This window comes from Bubalus kerabau, chromosome 10 (genome assembly GCF_029407905.1).
Source record: "Bubalus kerabau isolate K-KA32 ecotype Philippines breed swamp buffalo chromosome 10, PCC_UOA_SB_1v2, whole genome shotgun sequence".
In the NCBI taxonomy this organism is placed as follows: domain Eukaryota; kingdom Metazoa; phylum Chordata; class Mammalia; order Artiodactyla; family Bovidae; genus Bubalus; species Bubalus kerabau.
The window spans coordinates 93,574,365-93,597,941 of NC_073633.1; the positions used below are offsets into that span (position 1 = coordinate 93,574,365).

At 52.9% G+C, this 23,577-nt stretch overlaps 1 protein-coding gene across 1 annotated transcript in view; it reads left to right on the forward strand.

Moving 5' to 3' along the window:
* The window catches only part of TMEM63C (transmembrane protein 63C), a 75,826-nt gene that overhangs the window by 25,428 nt on the left and 26,821 nt on the right, over positions 1-23,577 (forward strand). Inside the window, exons 3-7 of the mRNA XM_055536448.1 lie at positions 14,291-14,429; positions 14,874-15,039; positions 15,567-15,646; positions 15,995-16,076; positions 20,464-20,501. Of these exons, the coding sequence (XP_055392423.1) occupies positions 14,890-15,039; positions 15,567-15,646; positions 15,995-16,076; positions 20,464-20,501 (350 nt within the window). The 5' untranslated portion in view covers positions 14,291-14,429; positions 14,874-14,889. The remainder of the gene's footprint in view (positions 1-14,290; positions 14,430-14,873; positions 15,040-15,566; positions 15,647-15,994; positions 16,077-20,463; positions 20,502-23,577) is intronic.

Here is a 23,577-nt window from a genome sequence, read left to right on the forward strand (position 1 = left end):
TAGTACCTGTCACATGGTGCTTGTCATCTTTGTTTGGCCTTTTTTTTTTTTGTTTTTTTTTGGTTTGGTTAGTTATCATCTTAGTACAAAATCCAAACAGTAGAAAGGAGGATATCATGGAAAGTCATCCTTCCTTTCCCTACCTCAACCTCCATCTCATTCCCTTCCTAGGAGGCAGCCCCATCAAGAGTTTCTTGAGTTTCCTTCCTGAGAAAAGTCCAGGCGCGGGCAGGGCACCGGTTCCTCTTTGCTCTGATTGCTCTCGCCTGACCGGGTGTCCACTGGGGGCAGAGCCCCCTGCCGTCCTCCCCACATCCTAGTCCAGTGCCGGACGCAGAGCAAGGCATTCAGTGAAGCCTGGCTCTGTCTGCACAGCAGCGAATCATCAACAGCTGGTTGGCCTGCGTGGGCCAGGGCTCAGCCTCCTGGCTGCAAGATTCTTGGGTCTCTCCGCCTCCCGCCAGCCTGTGACACAGTCCACCACCAGAACCCCTCTGAAGGCAGGGGGAGCTGGGCTTGGACGGCGCCCCGTAGCATCCCGCATGCTTGCTCCTGCTGTCGGGCACCTTCCTCCCCGGGCGGATGCAGATGGACTGGGGCCTTCCTCCGCCATGGCTCCATCCCAGCTGCCCCCCCACCCCCAGTCCACTGCAGAGGAGCCCATCAGACAAGAGGCTGAGGAGGGAGCCCCACTGCAGGCAGCTTAGCTTGGGGGACGGGGTTCCAGCCGCTGCTGAGCTCAGTCCGGACTTGTTACCACGGAGACGGAAACTGCAGCAATAACTCAGGTTGAATTGAAGCCTGCAGCTTCACCAGGTTGCGGAGGGCGTGGATGTTTCCCCCCAACACTCAGATACCAGATGACGTGTCACCATTCCCCCCCCCCCCCCCCCCCACTAAATCCTGGTGGCTCAGACAGTAAAACGTCTGCTTACAATGCGGGAGACCCGGGTTCAATCCCTGGGTTGGGAAGATCCCCTGGAGAAGAAAATGGCAACCCACTCCAGTACTCTTGCCTGGAAAATCTCATAAACGGAGGAACCTGGCAGGCTACAGTCCACGGGGTCACAAAGAGTCAGACACGACTGAGTGACTTCACTTTCTTTTTCTGACATAAATGGATACCTCAGTCCAAGATTTCATCATTCCCCCGATCCTCTGAATGAGGAGAGCCTGGTGGGGGGCGGGGGTGGACCGAGTGGAGCCGTAGCGCTTCCCGTGAGACTGCAAGCTGCGGAAATGCGAGCCAGCAGCAGCCTTCGCTCATTTGAGGAAGGAGGGGCTTGGGGTAGAGGGTCTGTAAGAGCCCTTCCAGCCAAGATGCTGAGTCTGAGATCACGGGGCCAGATGAGACCCGCCCTAGTTCCGCTGCTGATCATCCCTTTCTTCAACAAATATTTGTAAAGCGCTGTGCTCTACCCAGCACAGCAGAGAAAATAATGAGCAAATACAGCCCCTGGGCTCTGTCATCAAGGAGCTTTCCATCCGCCAAGGGAGACAGCCATTTGCTGTGTCATTCCATGAATAAATATTGGAGGGACTAGGTACCCGGGGGCTTCCCAGGTGGCACAGTGGTTAAGAATCTGTCCGCAATGCAGGAGACACAGGAGATGTGGGTTCGATCCCAGGGTCGGGAAGATCCCCTAGAGGAGTAAATGGCAACCCACTCCAGTATTCTTGCCTGGAGAATTCCATGAACAGAGGAGCCTGGCGGGTTGTAGTCCATGGAGTCCCAAAGAGTCAGACCTGACTGAGCAACTGAGCAGGCATGCATGCACCAGTTACTCACAAGGAAATAATACTTCACTGTACTGAGCCATGGGGGTGTGCTAGGCACTGTTCTGAGTGTTTCATGTGAATTGGTTCATGTAATCCTCACATTCACCTGGTCAGGTAGAGGCTATTAACATCCTCAATTTACAGATAAGGAAACTGAGGCCCCGGGAGGTTAAGACATTTGCCTAAAGACATGGAGCTAGTAAGTAGCAGAGATAGGGTTTGGATCCCAGGAGTCCAGTCTCACTAGGGGCCCACACCTAAGCACCAAGCTCTGTCTGTCTCCCAGGATGCCCTGAAGCATGAGATGTTGGGGCTTGACCTGGACTGGAGCTGTTCGCTAAGGAGGCAGAAATAGACCTGAGATTAACTAGTGGGAGAATGAGTTAACTCAAGGGCGAGGGGGAACACTCCAGGTAGGAGGGCTAGCATATGCAAAGGCAGGAGGGAAGGTGGCATGCTTCAGGCACTGAGGGACAGACAGAGGGGCCAGGGGGTGGAAATGAGGGGAGAGGTGGGTGAGACGGATCTGGAGCCATGGGCAGGCCTTGTTGGCTAAGTCAAGAAGAGCTACAGAGAGCCCTTTCAGAAGATTCCATCATGACCTGCAGGACCACTAAGGCTCACCTGGTCCTAGAAGGGTCCCTGGACACCATCATTTGGGCTCCGCAGCCCTCCCAGTGAGTCCTGTCCCCGGGGCAGCCCTTCTTACAGACTGTATGTTATAATTGCCTCTTAGCCAAGGCCTTTGACACATCCCTTCTAGAGTGTGGCTGGTGGAAGGAGAGGTATATCTCATCCTTCTTAGTGCCACCAGCCTTAGAGAATGCAGGAGAGGGTACATGAAGGGAGGATGAGCTTGCTGAGACCCAGGGAGCCTGGAGGAAGCGAAGCTGAGCTGGCCTGACAGTGGAGCATCCTTTTGTGGGGAGGTTCACGAGGCTTTTCCACAAAGGAGAGGGGTGGAGGGAGCAGAGAAACCCGAAGCCTTTGAGGGACCGGGGCTGCCCAACCACTGGAGCTGAGGCTCCTTCTTGGGAGACGGGGGAGACGAGGGAGACGAGACTGGAGGAGTCCTGGGGCCAAGGGGGCCTCCGCCTGGAGCAGGCCAGGAGCCAAGAGCTCAGATGTCAGAAGGAGCTATGGAAAAATCTCAGGTCTTGGCTTCAGACCCCTGCCTCCATCTGCCTTACCACTGTGGGCTGTGTGACCCTGTGTAGGCTCCTCACCCTCTCTGGGCCTCAGCATCCTCTTGGGCCAGATGGGGACAGTCATTACCTCTGCTGCCACCAGGCTGTTGGGGGTCAGGAGGGATGATGACTGTGAACACACTTCGCCACCTGGAAGAACGTGTGCCCCTGTCAGGTACCGTGGAGACAGTCCAGAGGCCAGGCCCAGCCCAGGAGGCTCCTGTCTCTCCTTTATTCCCTTCCCCATGGGGATCTAGGTTTAGACTGCCCCCAGTCACGCTGCTGGGGCCTTAGTGGTCCTGATCTCCCACTGATTGATCGATGTGGGGTCTTTGAGAAGGGAGGCTGGCCCCCACTTGCTCAGGTGAGAGCTGCCCTGGGCACCACGGAGCCCCGCTCCCTGGTTACTGCACCTGGGTCTTCACCATGCGGCCAGCACCGCAGCTGCCAGAGGAGCTCTTGACCTGGGGAGGGAGGGGCGGCTAATGGCCACCTTGGCCCACATGGTGCCCCTGGCCCAGCCAGGCCCTGTGGATGGAGCAGGGAAGGAGTGGCCTCAGATTCACCTTCACTCTTCTTTCTGAGCAGGCAGCTGGCACAGGAATCCCTGGGTCACCCCAAGGGCCTGGCCCCTGCACCCTCTCCACCCTCTCTGCCCCATTGACAAACTTGAGTGGGAGCTGGTCACGATGAGGCCACTCAAGGTGGTGAAGGAAAAGGATTTGATGCCAAAGGATGAGGAGAAGCTGATTGTATGTTCAGTTCAGTTGCTCAATCGTGTCTGACTCTTTGCGGCCCCATGGACCGCAGCACACCAGGCCTCCCTGTCCATCACCAACTCCTGGAGTCCACCCAAACCCATGTCCATCGAGTCGGTGATGCCATCCAACCATCTCATCCTCTGTCATCCCCTTCTCCTCCCTCCTTCAATCTTTCCCAGCATCAGGGTCTTTTCAAAAGAGTCAGCTCTTTGCATCAGGTGGCCAAAGTATTGGAGTTTCAGCTTCAACATCAGTCCTTCCAATGAATATTCAGGACTGATTTCCTTAAGGATGGACTGGTTGGATCTCCTTGCAGTCCAAGGGACTCTCAAGAGTTCTCCAACACCACAGTTCAAAAGCATCAATTCTTCGGCTCTCAGCTTTCTTTATAGTCCAACTCTCACATCCTAGAAATACCAAGGCTGCCTTTTTGAATAGGATTTTTTTCTAATTATAAATAATAATATATGCTTATGTTTAATGGTTTTTCAAATTCAGGAAATACTTTTCAAATGCTAGTAAAAGAAAATAGTCCCACCACCCAGAGATAGCTGGTCTTTTTTCTACAGGTACAAGTTTGGTTTTTTATACCCCGCCCCTGCCTTTCTTTTTGAACTGAAATCATCTAGTTCACCATCATTATAGCCTGCTGTCTTCACTCCCTACTTTGTGTTTTCAGCACAAGTAGGGCATTGTCCCTCCTTCTCCCGGTGTGTGCCTGTCACCGCCCAGCTCCCAGGGGCAGAGTCTTGATGTCGTTCCCACTGCTGCCTCTCCCCTGCCTCCAACCCTGTTTGGACACAGTTACGGAGGCTTACTGACTTCTGGGCCGTAGGCAAAAAAGCGTGGGCTCTGGGTACGGGTGCAGTCTGGGGGGCAAGGGAAGGAAATTTCCCAGCAAGCAGAGGGACTCATGCAGGGTGGGGGAGCACCCAGAGGGAAGGCAGTGAAGGGGGAGCCGGCACACTCAGCTTGCACCTCAGGTCCAAGAGGCTACGGTCTCCCCTGGCTGCACTCCAGCCCCCTCTACCCCGGCAGCCTTTCCTCCTGGTTAGAGGAGAGCCCCTGGGATGTAGTAGAGATCCTGGGTTGGGGAGTGGGGTGCTGCCTTCTTGAAGCCCAGAAATACAGCCTTCCCCAAATGGGCCAGGCAGCTCTCTGCTCACATGGTTCCTTCAGAGGTCATGTGATGCGGTGGAACCAGACCCTTTAGATGTCAATTCTGCCTCTGCCTCTCCTCAGCTGTGTAGCTTTAGGCCCATTGCTTGACCCCTGTGAGCCTCAGTTTCTCTACCTGGAGAATGGGGCTACCGATATCCACCTTTTAGGCTGCCACCTCTGACCTGGCTTGTGAGGCATGCGTGGTGGCCCCATCTGGCCCTCCACAAACATCCGTGTCCTCTCCTCCCCCTCCTTCTGAGGATTTGTCATGGGCTGTGTCCACTTGGGCCTGGAGTTCATCCCTGGGATTCTTTGTCAGCTTTTTCTCTTCTACACTTAGCTTCTGTCTTTAGCCTCCTAGAAGCTTTGTTCCTATTTCCTGGGATGTTTGCTGGAGTTCACTGTCTTGGGGGTGGCACATGGAAAAATGGTTGGTAAGGGGGCTGGGGAGTCAGCTGCCCTGGGCTCAGGTCCCACTGCTCACCTGAACTCGGCCATCACTTAACTTCTCTATGCCCAAGATGGGGTAATAATAGTGCCTCCCCATCATTAGCACAGAAAGCAAAAACCACTCTAAGAACCTTAAGCAAACCTTAAGCAAACAGAATTTAAACCAGAGAATTACATACTCTGTAATTCTAACGCTAGAACCTGGGTCTTCAAAACAGAGCAGAGCTGATTTAACTGCTTCTGAGCCACAGCCAAGATGGGACTACCGGAGCCATGAATTCTGTGTTCTCTTTCTTGCAAGCCAGGACCTAGGAGCCTCTGCAACCTACCCCAGGGTGTCTTCTCGCCCCTCCTCCCTGGGAGCATTGATCTGGGCATTGATCTGCTACAGAGAACTCCTTCCCCTCCTCAACGTTGTTTGTCAGCAGAACGCAGCAAGGGCAGCAGGCCTTATAAATCTATCTCCAGTGCATATAAATCGATGGAATTCAATCTCTATTTAAAACCCCAGCTGCAAGGGAGTGTTGTAAATGTAGTTTTCAGCTTCCTAGCTTCTGCAATATAGGAAGGTATACTGGAAAGAGGAGGGAATGGGTGCTGAAGGCCATTGACCGTACCCAACAGGCAATCTGATACGTTTGTTGTTAACCCAGTTGATGCATTAAGAGAATTGGCACAGTGCCTGGCACACAGAACTCATTCAGTAGCTGTTTTCTGGCATTATTATTGGGCCAGGAGTATTGTCGAGCACTGCTCACAGGACCCTGGCAGAGAGAAGCAGCCCCAGAAAAGAGTGGCCTGGTATGGTGCTGTCCGTGGTGCAGAGTGCGCTTCTGCTCTTAGCGGGAGAGACCCCAACCCACTCACCCCACGCTGGGGCTGCTGGCTACAGGGGTGATGGAGGGGACCATTCAGGAGCTTCTGAATGGAGGCTGACCTTAATCCTAGAAAGAGGATAGCAAAGGCAGCAACCCCATTTGGGGTACTTATAGTTTATAAAAATGTCTCCATGTACTGTCTCCTTTAAGCAATCTTCATAACGACTCTGATATAGGCAGGATAGATGTAATTATGTTTGTTGGTGGTTCAGACAGTAAAGAGTCTGCCTGCAGTGTGGGAGACCTGGGTTCAATCCCTGTGTCAGGAAGATCCCCTGGAGAAGGAAATGGCACCACACCAGTATTCTTGCCCAGGAAGAAGTGGCCAGGCCACTGACCTCTGACCCAGGGAGAAATGCAAGAGTTTGGGGATTCAAAGGAAGAGGTGGTGCGGGTCTCTTTAGATTTCTGGTGAACGTTCCACTGACTCAGAACAAGCTGGGAGGGGGGAAGGGAGATCTCCTGAGAGATGAATATAAGGACCAGTCTCATGAGCTGCCCCACAGCAACACAACTTTAGGGACACTAGCTGCAGTCCTTTATCCCCAAACCTCCTCATCCTCATTGCTTATTTAGGGGGAGTCACAAAACCTTTTAGATCTTCAAGAACCCCTTATCTAGATCAAATAACCCTAGAAATCTTAAGCTGCTGTTTGTCTTTCTTGGCTGCACATAAAAATTGACTGGAGATTCTCATATCTGAAGTCTGGAGTGCAGCGTGAGTCTTCTGGATCTACTTAACACCTACTGGGTAATTCCAGTGTCCACCACCCCAGGCTGAGCATCACTGGTCCATGCCCAAAAGTGTTGAATGGGGAGCCAGAAAACTCAAGTTCTGATCCCAAATCTACCAGCTTCCCTGTGTGTGCATGCTAAGTGGCTTCAGTCGTGTCTGATTCTTTGTGGCCCATCGCCCACCAGGCTTCTCTGTCCGTGGGATTCTCTAGGCAAGAATACTGGAGTGCGTTGCTAGTCCCTTCCCCAGGGGATCTTCCTGACCCAGGGATCGAACCTGTATCTCTTCCTGCATTGTCAGGCTGGTTCTATACCACTAACGCCATCTGGGAAGCCCAACTTCCCCACCCTTAGGCAAATCTCTTAGCTTGCTGCTGACCCATTTTCTTTATGTGTAATGTTGGGCAAACCATCCTTAGTGAAATCACTCAGTCGTGTCTGACTCTATGCAACCCCAGGGACTGCAGCCCACCAGGCTCCTCCATCCATGGAATTTTCCAGGCAAGAGTAGTGGAGTGGGTCACCATTTCCTTCTCCAGGGGAATCTTCCTGATGGAGGGATCGAACCCGGGTCTCCCACATTGCAGGCAGATGCTTTTACCGTCTGAGCCACCAGGGAAGTCCAACCTTAGCTGTGAAGATATGAGGAGACTCAAGGGCAGTTCAGAACAAGGAAGGACTTACTGACATTTAGGGGAAGAGTCATAGCCAGCTGGCATGGCGGGGAGGGAGAGATGTGAATCGGAACCTTCACTGTAACAGCCACCTCCCCTCCTCCCTGTCCCCCAGAGGAACCCCCCAGCGGTGAGAGTGAACCTGAGCTTTTGTCCTGGAAGGGTGGGGGTGGGGACAGAATCTGAGGGTGGAGGGCAGGGACGGGATATAAGGAAAGACCCAGAGAGGAGGGGAAATGGGACCCGTGCCCAAGGCCAGGAATGCCATGTTGTTTTTTTGTTTTGTTTTTTAAGTTCAGAACCATGGAAAATAGTCTTTCTTGTTATGAACAGAAGGTGTTGAATTATTGAAGAGGCTGAGAAGGCCAGATGGCAGGAGGGTGCAGGGCATGCTCTGTGGCTTCGTGTGCTCTGGTGCGGAAAGGCCTGGGGGACAGGATTGGGCAGCTCCCTATCCACAGCTCCTTCCCCTCGGACACTGCGAGTGGCTGCAGTAATTCTCATCTACAAATCAGTGGCCAAGCCCTGTGGACCAGTTCCTGAGAACTCATGGGGACAGCGGAGCAGAGTCAGCTCAGGCTGCCGGCTGTGTGGGTGTTGGCTGCGCCTCTGGGACGCCTGGGATCCTGGCTCCAGCCTGGTCCTCAGAGACCTCCCAACCAAACCCCTCATCTTACAGACAGGAGGCCAGAACAGGGAAGACATGTGCCCACAGGTGGCCTAGAGCCCAGCTCTCCTGGGATCCCTCAGTCCACAGTACCTTCCTCTGCCCCACCCTGAGAGACTGGGAAAGGCTCCATCTCTAGATGAGGGCTTAAACAAAGTCATTCCCTCCCCTTGACTCCTGCCCAGCTCTGCAGCCCAGCAGAGGCCCAGAGGGCCTGGGGGTATCAGAGCAGAGGGTTATGAACTGCCTGGGTTCAAGGGCCAGGTCTGCCACTTACCAGCATCATGACCTTGGGTGAGTTATTTAACCTCTCTGAGCCTTAACTTTCTATTTCATCTAGGGGTGATTCTAGTATCTTTGGGTACTTCTGAGGATTACATGAGCTGGTATTATTTTCCTATAATAAGTGCTCAATAAATGTTAGCCATTAATAAGACTGGCCCCTTCTAAGGCTTCCTGAATCAGCTAAACTCTGGGATTTGAGCTCAACCACAGAAGACTTGGGGCTTCCCAGGGAGCACTAGTGGTAAAGAACCCGTCTGCCAATGCAGGAGACATAGAGACATGACTTTGATCCCTGGGTCAGGAAGATCCTCTGGAGAAGGGAATGGCAATCCACTCCAGTTTTCTCACCTGGGAAATCCCATGGATAGAGGAGCCTGGCGGGCTATAGTCTATGGGGTCACAAAGAGCTGGACACAACTGAGCGACTGAGCACACACAGAAGACTTGGCCTTGAGATGGCCAGTTCTCCTGGAAGAAACCATGGCGGAAGGTGCTGGCCTGGCTAGTTGGGACAGCAGGAGCTGAAAGCAGGCCAGGTCTAGAAGCCTAGAATGGGCAAGAGGAGTTATAAAGACAAAGCCAGTTCAACTCTGCTGAGGCCTCGGACTGCTGAGCCTCCAGCTGGTGCCACCGGAGACTCAACTCAGTTCAGTTGCTCAGTTGTGTCCGACACTTTGTGACCCCATGGATCTCAGCACACCAGGCTTTCCTGTCCATCACCAGCTCCCAGAGTTTACTCAAACTCATGTCCTTTGCATCGGTCTTGCCATCCAACCATCTCATCCTCTGTTGTCTCCTTCTCCTCCTGCCTTCAATCTTTCCCAGCATTTCAAATGAGTCAGCTCTTCGCCATCAGGTGGCCAGAATATTGGAGTTTCAGCTTCAGCATCAGTCCTTCCAATGACTATTCAGGACTGATTTCCTTCAGGATGGACTGGTTGGAATTTCTTGCAGTCCAAGGGACTTTCAAGAGTCTTCTCCAACACCACAGTTCAAAAGCATCACTTCTTCAGTGCTCAGCTTTCTTTATAGTCCAACTCTCACATCCATACATGACTTTGGAAAAACCATAGCTTTGACTAGATGGGCCTTTGTAGGCAAAGTAATGTCTCTGATTTTTAATATGCTGTCTAGGTTGATCATAGCTTTTCTTCCAAGGAGCAAGCATCTTGTAATTTCATGGCTGCAGTCACATCTGCATTGATTTTGGAGCCCCCCAAAATAAAGTCTCTCACTGTCTCCACTGTTTCCCCATCTATTTGCCATGAAGTGATGGAATTGGATGCCATGATCTTAGTTTTCTGAATGTTGAATTTTAAAAGCCAACTTTTTCACTCTCCTCTTTCACCTTCATCAAGAGGCTCTTTAGTTCCTCTTTGCTTTCTGCCATAAAGGTGGTGTCATCTGCATATCTGAGGTTATTGATATTTCTCCCAGCAATCTGATCCCAGCTTGTGCTTCATCCAGCTTGGCATTTCGCATGATGTACTCTGCATATAAGTTAAATAAGCAGGGTCACAACATACAGCCTTGACGTACTCCTTTCCCAATTTGGAACCAGTCCATTGTTCCACGTCTGGTTCTAACTGTTGCTTCTTGACTTGCATACAGATTTCTCAGGAGGCAGGTAAGGTGGTCTCGTGTTTCCATCTCTTGAAGAATTTTCCAGTTTGTTGTGATCTACACAGTCAAAGGCTTTGGCGTAGTCAATAAAGCTAGAAGTAGCTATTTTAGGGTGGGGCAGAAATGGGATGCGAGGAAGGCCTCACACTTCCCTATCAGATAAAATGTGCAACTGAAGAGACCTGAGACTCCCAACTCACCAGCCAACCTTAACATCCTCTCTTGCTGCCCCACCGGGTCCAAAAAGCAGGGCTGACATTTACTTTTCATGTCCAGGAAGAGCAGAAGCAGCACCACCCACAGGCTGCAGTTTGAGAGTCCAGTAAAGTCCTTCTCTCACTCTCCATCTCTCCTTTTGCCTGTTGCAGAGCAGAGTAGGGGGAAGGAGACTGGGAATGGTCCAGTCTGGGCCACTCATCTCACAAATAAGCTAATGACAGTGATCTTGGTGCTGGCTCATGTTGAGCGCATAGATTCCCAAGCACCATATGAAGGGCTTTGTGCAAATTATCTTATTTCATCTTCACAGTAACCCTGAGAGGCAGTTCTCTTATTATCCCCACTTTCCAGATTTGGAAACTGAGGCTCAGAGTGATGAAGTCACTGTCCAGGGTCACACAGCTAGCAAGTGTGGTTCTGGGACTTAAGCCGAGGCAATCTAGCTCCAGAGAGATGCCCTGAATAGCCAGCATCCCTGTGCTCTGCTATGAAATTCATGCTCAAAGAGAAGAGTTCCTTGATGCCTGCTGCACCAGGCAAATTGGTGCCCTGCTCTGTGCTCCTTTTAACACCCTCGGATTTCAAGTTTTATTATTTTGGGGGCTGATGCTCAGATTGCCAGAAAACAGCCTGTCCTCTTTTTCACACACAAGAGCTAGCTCTACCTCCAGAATGCTCGCCTTCTGGAAAGAAGGGAGGACGAAGGTCCAGGCTTGGTGTAGGGGTGAGGAGAAAAGGTTGGGTGCTACTCTGTGTTTCCATGGCAATGCAACAGCCTCCCTCATTACTGTGTCTGCTTGCTGCTGAGAGAGCTGAGGACTGTAGTGAGGTGGGGGTGAGGCTGTCTTCTCTCGTTTCCTTCCTCACCTCCCCTTAAGGCTGGGCTGCAGATAAGCTGAAAGCCCGCACCTGACCCAACCTTGCTGGCTAGATTCCACCCCACTCTACATTTAGAAGCTAGAACCTTGTAGCTGGGTCCTCCCAGGCAGAATAGCAGTCTGGGCCAGGCCTCTCCCCAGATCCCAAAGGCTGTGAACTCCCTAAAGAGGAGGAACGTATGTTTGTACTTCCAGAGTCTGCACAGGGCCTGGCGAGAGTAGATGCTCAATGAATTCATGTTGAATGAATGAATGAACAAATGAAAGAACAGACCGGCGACCCATCTGACACTGCAGCCGCGAGTGTTCATTTTCACTTTCCCAAACCTCCGTGCTCTGTCTCCGCTCCGCATCTTTGCCAATTCGGTTTCTTCTGCCCACGCTTCCCCACCGCACTGTGCTTTCAGGCACAGAGGTCACTTTCCCACAGAAGGTTGTGTAGACTCCTTGGCGAGTCCTCCCCATGGCCCCGGGCTAGGAGAGTGCTGGAGTTCAGAGACTATGCCTTGCGTGCTTGTGTCGCCCCAGTGAGTCTAGGAGCCTCATGCAGGTGGGAGCCATGTCTGCCAGGCTTCTAGAGCCTGGCATGATGCCTGGCTTATAGTAAGTATGCAGTCCTTCTTTTTGGAAGGTTGAAACGGAGGGAGAAAGGGGGCGGTTCTTTCGGAATAAGAGAGACTAACGTAGTGGGAGTTGATGAGTAAAAAGAAAGCATCCAGAACTCAAAACCTTCTTAGATCCAGATGGGAACCAGAGCTCTTCACAGCCCAGTGATCCCTTCCTGGGCTCATCACACACAGTATCAACCAAATAATAACAGTCTTGAGTCCTTGTGGTTGGACAGCAGCTCACCAAGCTCTTTCACATCCTTGGCCTGGTTCCAGTCCCCAGACAGCCCAGAAAAGGGCTTATAAATTATTCCCCTCCTTTTAAAGGTGCTGGGCAACTGGACAGCCACATACTCCCCCAAATGAGCTTAGACCCTTACTTCACACCATATGCAAAAATTAACTCAAAATGGATCACAGATTTTGACGTAAGAGCAGAAACTCTAAGAGAGAGAAACATCAAGGAAAATCTTTAAGATTTTGGGTTAAGCAGAGATTTCTTAGACACAGTACCAAAAGCATGACCCATAAAAGAAAATTTGATACATTGGACTGTCAAAATTTTTGACTTTGGTGCTTCAAAAGATACTGTGACAAAAATGAAAAAAACAAGCAAGACGGTGAAAAATTACTTGTGAAACACATGTATGATAAAGAAAGAGCATCTGGAGCTTAAAGGGGAGGAGAAGGGGCCTGGGGGAGGGTGCCACCAGCAAAGACAGCCTGGGTTCCTAAGTCTGGGGGACTCGCCACTGCGTCTGTTCTTTGCAGCACACCCGTGGCTGAGTTGGGCCGCCAGGCCTGACTGGGAGGCTCCCTGGAGAACTGATTCAAGTAGGCAAAATCTCTCCCCTAGGCCTTCAAACTTAATGGACGTGCCTGCCTCCTTTTTCCACCTGCTTCCTCAACAAGGGCTCCCCCTAGTGGCCACCGGCAGAACTGTCATTTCATGCCGCAGCTGACCTAGAGCCCGCGAAGGCTGAGATGTCGGCCCCATCCGCCAAGAGACCGCAGGAATGCCATAGCTTCTACTCTGACTCTCCAGCAGATGGCTTACTCTTTAAAATATATTGTGCTCAATATAAACTATTAATAATTGTACATTTGGCTAAACACGTTAGTGTGAATGTGTTAACCAGTGACCTGGGGTAATAAAATGGTGGGCAAATTAAGCAGACAGGCGAGCAGTAAGTAGGAAAACCCAACATCTGTCTCCATACCGGCCACTCCCATGTCATGTTTCCAATCGCTGCTCTGCATTGCAGACACACAGCCCACCGCCTGCCCAGCGTGTCCACGACCCAGCTCCCAGCCCCCCCGCCCTGCACCTCCCACCCAGCACGTCCTGTCTTTCCCATCCAATAACAGCACCTCCAGTTTTCCAGTTGCTTAGTCCACAAGCCTTAGTCATCCTGGACTCCTCTGTTTCATGCTCCTTATGCAGTCTATCAGCAAATCTGGTTGGCTCTACCTTCAAAATATTTCCAAAGTCTGACCCTCTTCTCACTGATTCACGGCTCCCATCCCAGTCCAGGCTTCCACTATCTCTTGCCTCGATTCAGTTCAGTTCAGTCACTCAGTCGGGTCCAACTCTTTGCGACCCCATGGACTGCAGCATGCCAGGCCTCCCTGTCCATCACCAACTCCTGGAGTTTACTCAAACTCATGTTCATTGCGTCGGTGATGCCATCCAACCATCTAGTCCTCTGTTGTCCCCTTCTCCTCTCGCCTTCAATCTTTCCCAGAAAGATCTCTTGCCTGGCTTGCCACAAATTCCTCCCAGCTGACCCCCTCTACTTGCCCTCACCCCCATTTAGTCTTAGTACAAGTGACCCCTTTAAACTATGAGTCACTTCATGTCCCTCTTTTGTTCAGGCACCCCCATGCCCTTCACTCTCCCCTGTCCAGCCACACTGGCCCCTTAACTCTTCCTCGCTCCAGGCAAGCTTCCACCACCACACGACACCCCCCAACCCAACCCCTGCCACTCCATCCACCAACCCCAGGCTTTTGCTCTGCCTGCAGCACCCTTCCCACACAGCTGGATGGTCTGCTCCCTCTTCAAGTCTTTATTCAGACGGCATCCTCTTTGTGAGGCCTTCCCTAATCACCCTCTTTATAATCCTAATCTCACTCCCACCCCTGAACTGTCACTCCCCACAAGAATTCCATAAGGGAGGGTTTTTTTTTTTTTTGGTCTTACTATTAGTCTAGCACAAAGCAGTTGTTCACCAAATATTTGTTGAATGAACCAGCCTGCTTTTCTTGAATGGGAGTGAAGAATCTCTAGGGTGTGATGTAGTAGTCTGGAGCCAAAACAAGTGATATGTCCAAGCAGCTGCCGGTTCCCTCCAGTTTTCACTCACACTTTCCCCTCTTACCTAGGCCTGAAGAATGCGGATGACCCTGACCGTGAACCCTGCATCTGAGTCTCAGGCTTACTGCATTGGCTCCCGACCCTGAAGGGGTGTTGATCTCTCTGGTCAAGTTCGAGGTGAAATAGCGAGTCCCTGTGGTGTGCCAGGTACTCCACATTCTTACATTAATTAGTCTTAGAAGTGATTTGCCTTCCCTGGAAACTGGACCAGAGAGTCGTAAGATGATAAAGACGATCGTTAATGGCCCTGTCTGCACGGGTGTCCCGTGATGCGGTGGTTCCATCCTCTAAACTGAATATTTTCTCCCTGAGACCTTTGTGAGGTTTGTTCAAGAAAAACATCACAGAGGTGGAAGTAGGAAGGCCCACCGGATGTGCATTTACCAATGTATCTGGGCTATTCTGCCATCTCGGCCCTGGGTTTGAGGAAGTTGGTCTCTTACAGGACAGGCCTGCGTGCCGTCTGAGGGCTGAGCTTGCCTTGACCAGTTATAAGCTCAGCGTACCCCTCCCAGCTCCCCGACAGGCTTCTGTATCTTGCACAGTTTGGGGGAGGGGGACCTCGAGTCTGACCTGGGGACCCCTCTCCAGCAGGGAGCCTCCCAGGATGACTGTCTTGCCGAGCAGCCTGAACATGGTGGGAAAGTCCCGGAACTTCACGGTGGACGACTGCTTCAACTCTCGGAACACTGTCCTAAAGGGGCAGCCCTTTGGGGGCATCCCTACTGTTTTGTTCCTCAACATCATCTTGTGGGTGGTGAGTGCTGGGCACTGCGAAGGGCAAACCAGAGGGGTCTCACCGGGGCACATGGTCCAGCTTTCCCAAGGGATACAAGGGGCCCCAGCTATCTGTAGCTGTGTCCCACCAGCCACAGCGGCGGGAACCATCTGAAGGTCAGCCTGCCCAGGGTGGCCCAGGGCGGGTGCACCTTGGAGAAGAGGGGTCTTTGGGTACAGCCAAATCCCTGATTCTCTTTCTTGCACCCTTATCCGAAGGTCCCCCCTTGGCCAGTGCCGTTGAGCTTCCCATCTGGCCCCTTGATGGTTTCTTCAAGGAGACCTCTCGTTCATTGTTCTAAACGTGCCATCTTCATTCAACCAACTCTGAGCAACCCCTCTGTGCCAGGATGCTGCTGGGCACTGGGCCTTGAAAAAGGCATGACCCCTACCCTGACAGAGCTGGCCACCCAGAGGGGAGCCCTTGGGGCCCTCACCCTTGGGAATGTAGGGGTGAGTCGAGGGGAAGGAGTGTGTGAACACTCTTGCCCCTTTCCTGGCCCGCAGGTCATCGTCTTGGTTTATTCCTTCCTCCGGAAAGCCGCATGGGACTACGGGCGCCTGGCTCTGCTGATACACAACGACAGGTGAGGAGGGGCTGGGGTGGGGATCCAGCTTCCTCGGGGCATGTGCTGCCGTGACCAGGACACGGCCCTGACCCGTGCCCAAGCTGCACAGGTGTCAGCAGGTGGCATCTCATTACCACCCCCACCCCGCTCGTCCCTCCCAGCACAGAGGTGACTTCCGGAGGGCAGCCCTCTCTGGACCCAAGGCCACTCTTCTCAGGTCTCAGACAGTCTGGATCATGATTCCCCAAAATGCCCAGAGCTGGTGTGTCTGCTCCTGGTGGGAGGGGCCCTGGGAGTGGGCAAGACAGCGAGGCAGGCGCCTAAGAGCCTCCTCTCCTTGTCCACCTCCCCTTTCCTGGCCGGCAGCCTGACCTCACTGGTCTATGGGGAGCAGAGCGAGAAGACGTCCCCCTCGGACATCTCCCTGGAGATGGAGCACAGGGACAAGGTGGGTCCTGGGGGGCCGGCGCGGGGAGGGCGGGGGCTGGCACGCTGGCGCGGGGAGCGCGGGGGCGGGCGCGCTGGCCCTGGACAGGCGGCCCGGGCACGCGCAGGACGCGCCGGCTCGCGGGCAGGGGCCACAGCACGCGCTCCCGGCAGCCTGACCTCGGACAAACGCCTCAACCTTGCCAAGCCTGTTTCCCCAGCGGAAACACAGAGACTTGACCCCAGCTGCCTCCTAGGGTGCAAGAGAATGGTGGTAGTTAGGGCACAGAGGATAAAGGCAGCAAGGGGTCCCGCCACGCGACGGGGCGGAGCTAACGTGCTCTGCGTGGCGCTCAGGGCTGGGTGGTCTTGAGCGGAACTCAGAAGAGAGGTCTGGCTTGCCACCTCTACTCCTCATCCTCCGCTCACCCGTGGCTCCCACCCAGACAGCCCCGGGGTCACACACAGCCCCACGTCACGAAACCCAAAGGCCGCTCCTCGGTTCGCATCTCATCTCATCTCTCAGAGCCGCCTTCCCTTCTTGAACAGAGGAAAGCACTTCCGGCTGCTTCCGTGGCATCCTGCTCTCCGGGATTTCCCTCTGTCGGTGCCGCCTCCACGCCAGGAGACTCCCCAGCCCCAAGCCGTGTCATCCATACTCACTCACGACTTCAGTTCTACACGAAAGTGAAAGTGAAAGTCGCTCAATCGGGTCCCACTCTTTGCTACCCCATGGACTATACAGTCCATGGAATTCTCCAGGCCAGAATACTGGAATGGGTAGCCTTTCCCTTCCTCAGGGGATCTTCCCAACCCAGGGATCAAATCCAGGTCTCGCACATTCTTTACCAGCTGCACTACCACGAACCCCAAGAATACTGGAGAGGGTAGCCTATCCCTTCTCCAGCAGATCTTCCTGACCCAGAAATCAAACTGGGGTCTCCTGCATTGTAGGCGGATTCTTTACCAACTGGGCTATTAGGGAAGTCCCCAGTTCTACATGGATCCCTCCTAAATTCCTATCTCCAGCTAAACCTTCCTCTGAGCTCCGGCCCCATTTATCTAGTGGCCTTCAAAATATTGTAAGGGCGTTTCGGATTCAATATGCTGTGATTTTCACGCCCCACAACCACCTGTCCCTGGACCACTGGTCTCAGACTCTTCCCATCACCCACTCAGGTACGTGTTGCTGCTCTCATCCAGGCCCCTGAGCATGGCTGGCTTGTTACCTAATTGTGTTGCTTGCGCCTTCCCAGTTTCGTTTCTCTCCGCCTCTCCCACCATCCCTCAGTCCAGCTTCCATCAGTCTTTGGCTTGGGTGAGCATGGTAGCCTCTAACCAATTTCTTTTGGTCCACACATGCCCCCTACTCCATCCAGAGTGAACTCCATGAACAGGGACACAGGGTCCCCTGTGTAAGCTTTCAATGGCTTCCTAATGCTCTTGGAATCAACTGCCATGGGCTTGTGGTTGGGCCTCTTGCCCACCTGTCCCATCTCTCTTTTCCCTCCCGACTGCCCCACCCTCCACCACACTGGCCATCTTTCTGACCCTCCTTCTCGCCTCACGCTCGTCACCTGCTCTCCCCCTCCCCACTGGCCCCTCTCTGGCTAACACACCCACGCTCTGTTCAGATTTCAGCTCAAGCACCACTTTCCCGGGATCCTTGTCCACTCCTCTGGATCCCAATCTCTTGTTATAGCCTCATAGAAAACGCACTCCTTCTCTTCAGTGCTCTTAGCCCAGACTGTGACGATTCCCTGTTCTGCGATCAGTCAAGTGTGCCCACTTCCCCCCTCGAGACCAGTGTCGTCTGGTCTCACTTGCCATTGTCCCAGCACCTGGTCCACCCTGCCATGTCATTAGTATCTGATACATATTTGCTGGAGACAGGGAGTAGGTAGAGCCCTATTCCTTCCATTTTCATCCCTCCAAGAGACCCAGTCCCTTTCCTTACCAAGACCTGCCCCAGGCCAGGCTGGGAGCCTCAGACAGTTCGTGTCTTGGAGGTTTCCTCTGTCGAATGAGGTCACACCTACCTTGCAAGGTGATTCTCAGATTTACCTTTGGAAACATCGCTTTGCCTTTGTAGTGTTTTTTTCCTGCACAGTGACATTTTATTTTAAAAATCTCTAGAAGATAAATCATTATGGCAGCAGTGGGGCAGTCAAACAGATGAGGGTATAAATTTCACACAGAGGGAGAGTGTGGTGAGGGGTCCCAGGCAGGCTGCGAGCCCCTAGCCTGGCTGAGCGGCATGAGTGAAGCCAACCGGTCTTCCCATAGTGCCGTGAGCAAGTCGGGACAGGCGTGGCAGGATCGGGGAGGATGGGGCCACCAAGGTGGGTGGACTGACCACTGTCACTCAGTCTTTCCAGCTGAGCAGGCTCCTGGGAGCCTGTGACCATTTCCTCAGGGTGGGGAGAAGAGAGAAGATACGTCTGCTTCTTAGGCCCGCTGTTTAGCTGCAAAGGTTTCAGAATGGTTTATGCCTTTCAGAGCTATGGTGTGTATGCAGGGAAGTGTGTCTGTGAGAGAGAGAGAGAGAGAAAGCGAGAACGGATCCACAGCTGTGTCCGTGCACTCTGCACGAGTTTATAGACCACACTTCCACTCACGACCTCTGCCCTTTCACTGGTGGCCTCCGCTCCACACAACCACGAGGGTCTGTCAGCAAGCCTGCCTGCTGTCTTAATGAACTGAGAGCTGGCCCAACGGTGGGTGGTGGGGAAAGGCTCTCCATGTGGGGAGGGGTGGCCAGCCTTGAGAGTCAAGCCCAGTCTTGTCTAGCAGTTCACCCCCTGCCTGGGACTTGCCCAGTCTCCGCTGCCACCATCGTACCCTGTCCCTTCATTGCTCTGCCTCATACCCAGGCCTTTATCCCTGTTTAGTTCCCTAGGTCATAGCTAGGGGAACGATTCCCCCGACAGGCATTCCCACTGTCAACCCACCCAACACAGCGAGGAGGCCTGGAAGGTGGGCCTTACGCCGAAGGTAGCGAGGAACTTCCTTTTGTTTCGTGTTTACCAGCCTGTCCTTGCTTCCTTTTGGGAAATGTGTTGTTCTTCAGTCGCTCAGTCGTGTCCAACTCTTTGTGACCCCATGGACTGCAGCACACCAGGCTTCCCTGTCCATCACCAACTCCTGGAGCTTGCTCAAACTCATGTCCATCAAGTCGGTGATGCCATCCAGCCATCTCATCCTCTGTCACCCCTTCTCCTCCTGCCTTCAATCTTTCCCAGCATCAGGGACCTTTCCAAAGAGTCAGCTCTTCGCATCAGGTGGCCAAAGTATTGGCACTTCAGCTTCAGCAACAGTCCTTGCAATGAATATTCAGGGTTGATTTCCTTTCAGATTGACTGGTTTGATCTCCTTGCAGTCCAAGGGACTCTCAAGAGTCTTCTTCAGCACCACATTTCGAATACCTATTCTGTAATCCACGTGGTTCAACTGAAAAGGGAGGCTGCCCAGTTCACTGATGTGCTCATGACCCAAATGGGGTCAATCAGGAACTGCAACCTTTTCTAAGGTTTTGCCAAACCCTCCGGAATCTCAGAAGCAAGCATGCATCAGAGCAACTTAACTAGCTGCCACATCTGGTGGCTTTTACAGCCATGGCCCTCTACCCATCTTAGCACACAGTTCCTAAGCTGACCCCTCTCCAGGCTTCCCCCTGCCCCGAGTCTCTGGCCAAGGCCACCTTTTCCCGTCACCCGGAAACTCCAGACAGCAAGACCCTGGGAGAAAGGCATTATCGACAGGACTCTCAGGTGCAGAAGAAGAAACCAGCTCCCGCTCACAGTTATAACAAAAGGGTGATGTGTGGCTTGAGTGTGGAGAAAGTAGAAGTGTCTGTTTCAGGTCCAGCTGGATCCAGGAAGTCCAGCATTGCCACCAGGATCCCTCTCTGGTCCTTCTTCGTCTGACTGGGCTTTTTTCTCAGGCAGACTACTGTGTGTGGCATCAGAGACTCACCAAGCCCCTCCAGGCTGCCTGGTGTTGACCGAGAGGCAAGAACCCAGAAGAAGCCATGCCATGTCAATTCCCTTAAGGGCACTCTGTTTGGCCCCACTTGGGTCAGGCTCCTGTTGGTCAACTGGCAGAAGCCTTCTTGAGGGACAGCCCACTGGGCCACATGCCTGGGGGAGGGGCATTTCCCAGAGGGAAGCAATGAGAAACAAACAGAAAGCAACTGATGTCCACCCCAGAGTGCCTTCTCTCCCTCCAGTCCAAGGCCCCCCCCAGGCCCCCACTTCCTGTCACAGGATGCCCGACTTCTGGAAAGACATCCCCCTCAGCACCAATTCCCGTCCGGACCTTGCCTGGGGAGGAAGCCCCGGACACTGCCTGGCTGGCTTGGACGTCCCAGCGCTGGGTTTCTCACACTTTCTCTCCTTTCCCCCCCCCAGGGCTTCTATTCCTGGTTTTTCAACACCATCACCATGAAGTAAGTGCTTGAATTTTCTGAGCCGCGGGGCCTCATCTGCTGGAGGGTGGGGGGCGGGCCTTCTTCCCCACAGGACCGGACCTGGGGCCCGAACTCCGTGCGCCAGCCTCCACTCCCCACTCCCGGCCGCCCTCCACAGCGCAGCCCGGGGAAAAAGGATGCTTTCCAGTTGGTGAAATGGGAACAGGGGGGTGCCCGCAGCCCGTTTTCCCTCTGCCACAGTTCCCAGGAAAGGACCCCTTTCACAGGCTTGTAAAAATGCTTTTATGAAGGCCACACGAGGAAAAAGAAGTCCTTCCCATGTGTTGTTTGCTTTTCTCTTGTGAACGTCATTCCTCGTATTTGCCGAGATGGAAAAAACCAAAACCACTGGAGAGAAGGGCAGGCCTTGTCTCCCAGCCTCTGTGCCCACTCTGGAGGGATAACCCCTGGCCCATGGCATCTTCTGGATCTCTTTAGTGTCAGATGCCCTTGGCAAGGAGAGAGACCACCCCCCCCCGGCCTGTCATCCCCTGATTGCCTCATCCCAACCAGTCTCTGACTCTTATCAGAGCTCTCTATCTCTACTGCATGAACACGTATGTGCGTACACACTTACTTGTGTACACACAGCTCTGTCTCCACCTCAGAGCCCTGTATGTTCCTGGGTGCTCCCTAAATAGCTCCCATCCAGCCTGCTCTTCTCGTCCTTTGACCCCCCTCCTCCAGGGTCCAGCCTTGCCTGGGATGCCTGCCTTAGGGGGCTGCCTAACTGCTCCTCAGAGGCCACTGCACAGGGGTCCGCCTGGACCTGCTCATTTGGTTCTTTGCCAAGGCTCTTAGAGTGTCTTCCATTGTGTGTCTCCACGTCCACCATTCAAGAGCCTTGCTGGGAGCATTCAGATATTGCCCCCAGACCCCATCCCAACCCACACAAGCCACACCGGAGCACCTCTCTTTCCCCAGACCTGGGACCCCCACAGGGGTGCAGGGCATCCTGACTGGCCCTTGGGAATCCAGAGCTGGCCTTGGGACTGGCAGTCTCTGGTGTTTGAGCCCCAGCCCTGATGGAGGACTCCCCATGGCCTTGGCCTTTCGTCTTCCTTTATCTTTTGCTGGAGTCCCCAGGAAGTGATACAACTAGTTTGTGTGGGGGTTGGGACCCTTAGCCCCATGTTGGGGAGTGGAGGGAAGACTTTTATTTCTTGGCACTTTCTCTAGTTTTGCTTTATTTTGAAAAGCATGTGCAAGCTTGCATAAATGCAGTTTCATTAAGAGAAACATGAAAGTTCACCTGCAGTCTCTCATCCATTTCATGACCCTCCCTTCCTGCAGAAGCCAAAGTCCCAGGGCACAAAGCCCACTCAGTCTAATCAAAAACACAAAGGTTAACCAGACCCATGACACAGAACTTCTCACAGGAAGCACATAACTGCTGTGCAAAAGGCATTTGGGAAAATGAGAACTTAATTCCAACGTTGGGGTTCGGAAGAAGCATGGTTTTGAGCGAGGCCTTGAAGAATGGGAAGAATTTTGGTCATTGTGATATGGAGGGCCCAATCAGAAATTAAGGACTCTTGGGGCAAAGATTTGAGGTGGAGATGGCAGAGAGTGTCCAGAGATGGTAAATCTTGTGGTGTGCTAGAAGCAGGAGTACATAGAAAGAGACGAGATAAAAGACTGGGCCGGAAGGATCAGTGGGAATCTTGACTGCCATCCCGAGAATCTTGGCTTTTGATTTAGAGGCAGCAGAAAGACAGTGCCTGTTTTTGAGCAGGAAACTCAGAATGATGTCTGTTTGTAGGCAGAAGTTTGAGGGGTGAATGGCAGTTGGAAGAGGCCAAAGGCAATGCAAGCAGCTAAGAAGGCTTTCCCAGTGTCCAGGTGAGAGGTGGTGATGACCAGGGAATTGACGTCGAGGAGACATGGGAAGGGAGGCTCTGGGCGACTGTCAACGGGTCGTGGTTTCCACCTGGCTTCCACCTGGTTAGGAAAGAGGGAGAAGTTGAGGTCTTGTTTCTGCGAAGGGCGGTGATACCATTAGGTGGAAGGTGAGAAGATAAAATGAGTTGGGAAATTGATAACACAGAACCAGGACAAGTATGGGAATTGATGGTCAAGCTATTGAAAAACAGAAATAAAGCTTAGGAGAAAGGTTGGAGCTGGAAATTTAGACTTGGGATATGGGAGCAAAGAGGTTGTGGTTGAAGTCGTGGGAGCAGATGGTTCACCCAAGGGAGCAAGATAAGAAAGGATGTGAGGGAGAGAATAGCTGGGGCAGGAGGAAAAGGCAGCATCCTTTAGGGCAGCAGCTCGCTGTAACCAGGCAGGCACGAGGCTCCAGACATGGTGTGCTCTGCAGCCTCCAACCCCGCGAGCTGGACTAGAACGAGTACTCAGGAAAGGAAGTCGACTTTGAAGACTTGGGTCTCCCCTGGGAGGGCAGGTCCAGCATGAGGAGACGTCCAAGGAGTAGAGGCTGAGAAAGGACGTCACCTTTTTTCAAGAAGTGGGTGGGACAGGGACGTAAGGATATTGGGTGGAACTCGAAGGGAAGCTGGTGAAGGAGTAGATGCTTGAGGAACTTCTCGGGTTTTTCTAAGACTTAAACATGGGCACTTGAACCTGGCTGTCGTTGAAAGGGAAGAAGTTGGGGTGGCTGTAGAGAGAGAGGAGGTGTTAAAGGTGAAAGAGAAGGATGCCAGGTACAGCGAGTCTCCAGTAAGAGGTAGAGGACAGGAAGCGATTTGAGCAGAGACAAGAATTCATCATGAGTAGGAGAGAGGGTGGTGCCTGGAACGTCATGGGGGCTGCACTTTGAAGAGTGGTGGGAAGAGGACAGAGTTGAATAGAGGAATATAGATAGGCTCAAAAATTCAGGCTTCCCTTAGAACTGTAACATAGGCTGCTGAGTATAGCCTGGGTTTTCCGGTGCAGATGGAGCAATGAGCCCAGTAGGGGCAGAGGGAATTGCTAGTCCAGAAATGAAATTCTTGTGTTCTCGGTCCCATCCAGCCCTCTGCTCTCACTATCTGATTGGAGGCTCTCACCATGCCTCAGGCACACTATATCATGTGAGCAGATCTGGGCACCCCAA